This window comes from Arachis ipaensis, chromosome B09 (assembly GCF_000816755.2).
Source record: "Arachis ipaensis cultivar K30076 chromosome B09, Araip1.1, whole genome shotgun sequence".
NCBI lineage: Eukaryota > Viridiplantae > Streptophyta > Magnoliopsida > Fabales > Fabaceae > Arachis > Arachis ipaensis.
Window position 1 is genome coordinate 135,178,765 of NC_029793.2, and position 501 is coordinate 135,179,265.

General features: G+C 31.1%; 1 protein-coding gene across 1 annotated transcript in view; it reads right to left on the reverse strand.

Moving 5' to 3' along the window:
- The window catches only part of LOC107616396 (probable lysine-specific demethylase ELF6), an 8,968-nt gene that overhangs the window by 4,607 nt on the left and 3,860 nt on the right, over positions 1 to 501 (reverse strand). Inside the window, exon 5 of the mRNA XM_016318357.2 lies at positions 8 to 125. Coding sequence (XP_016173843.1) covers positions 8 to 125 — 118 coding nt within the window. The remainder of the gene's footprint in view (positions 1 to 7; positions 126 to 501) is intronic.

Here is a 501-nt window from a genome sequence, read left to right on the forward strand (position 1 = left end):
ATAGAAGTTTGTTTTCCTGCAGCATATCTTCTATGAAAGCCTTTTTTACTAAAAACTCTCTTTCTTCCTTCTGACGGTCTCTTAGACGAGAACTACGCACACCAGGTAATAATGTTCTTGGTACTCTATCAAATCAAACAGATTGTCATATAGAACAGAAACATAATTAGGTACTGCTTTGGTATTCTTAAATAAAGAAAAAATCTGTTGCAATAATGCCTCTGAATATTGGAAGTTTGGAACTATATTTGATATGAAAAAATCCAAATGTGAACAGACCTTAGGACAAAAAAGAATTTTCACACCAAGAACATATGACCCATATAAGTATATTATATTCTTAACATAAAGTATCTAGTGAAATACTCCCTTATACCAATGTTTAGCATCAGGTAGTAAATCCCCAAATCGCTATTTTGAATGACATACTACTTCCATAATAATAGCATGAGTTATATAATAATTTTGCTTGTAAGAAGATTCAGACACTAGGTTGAAAAA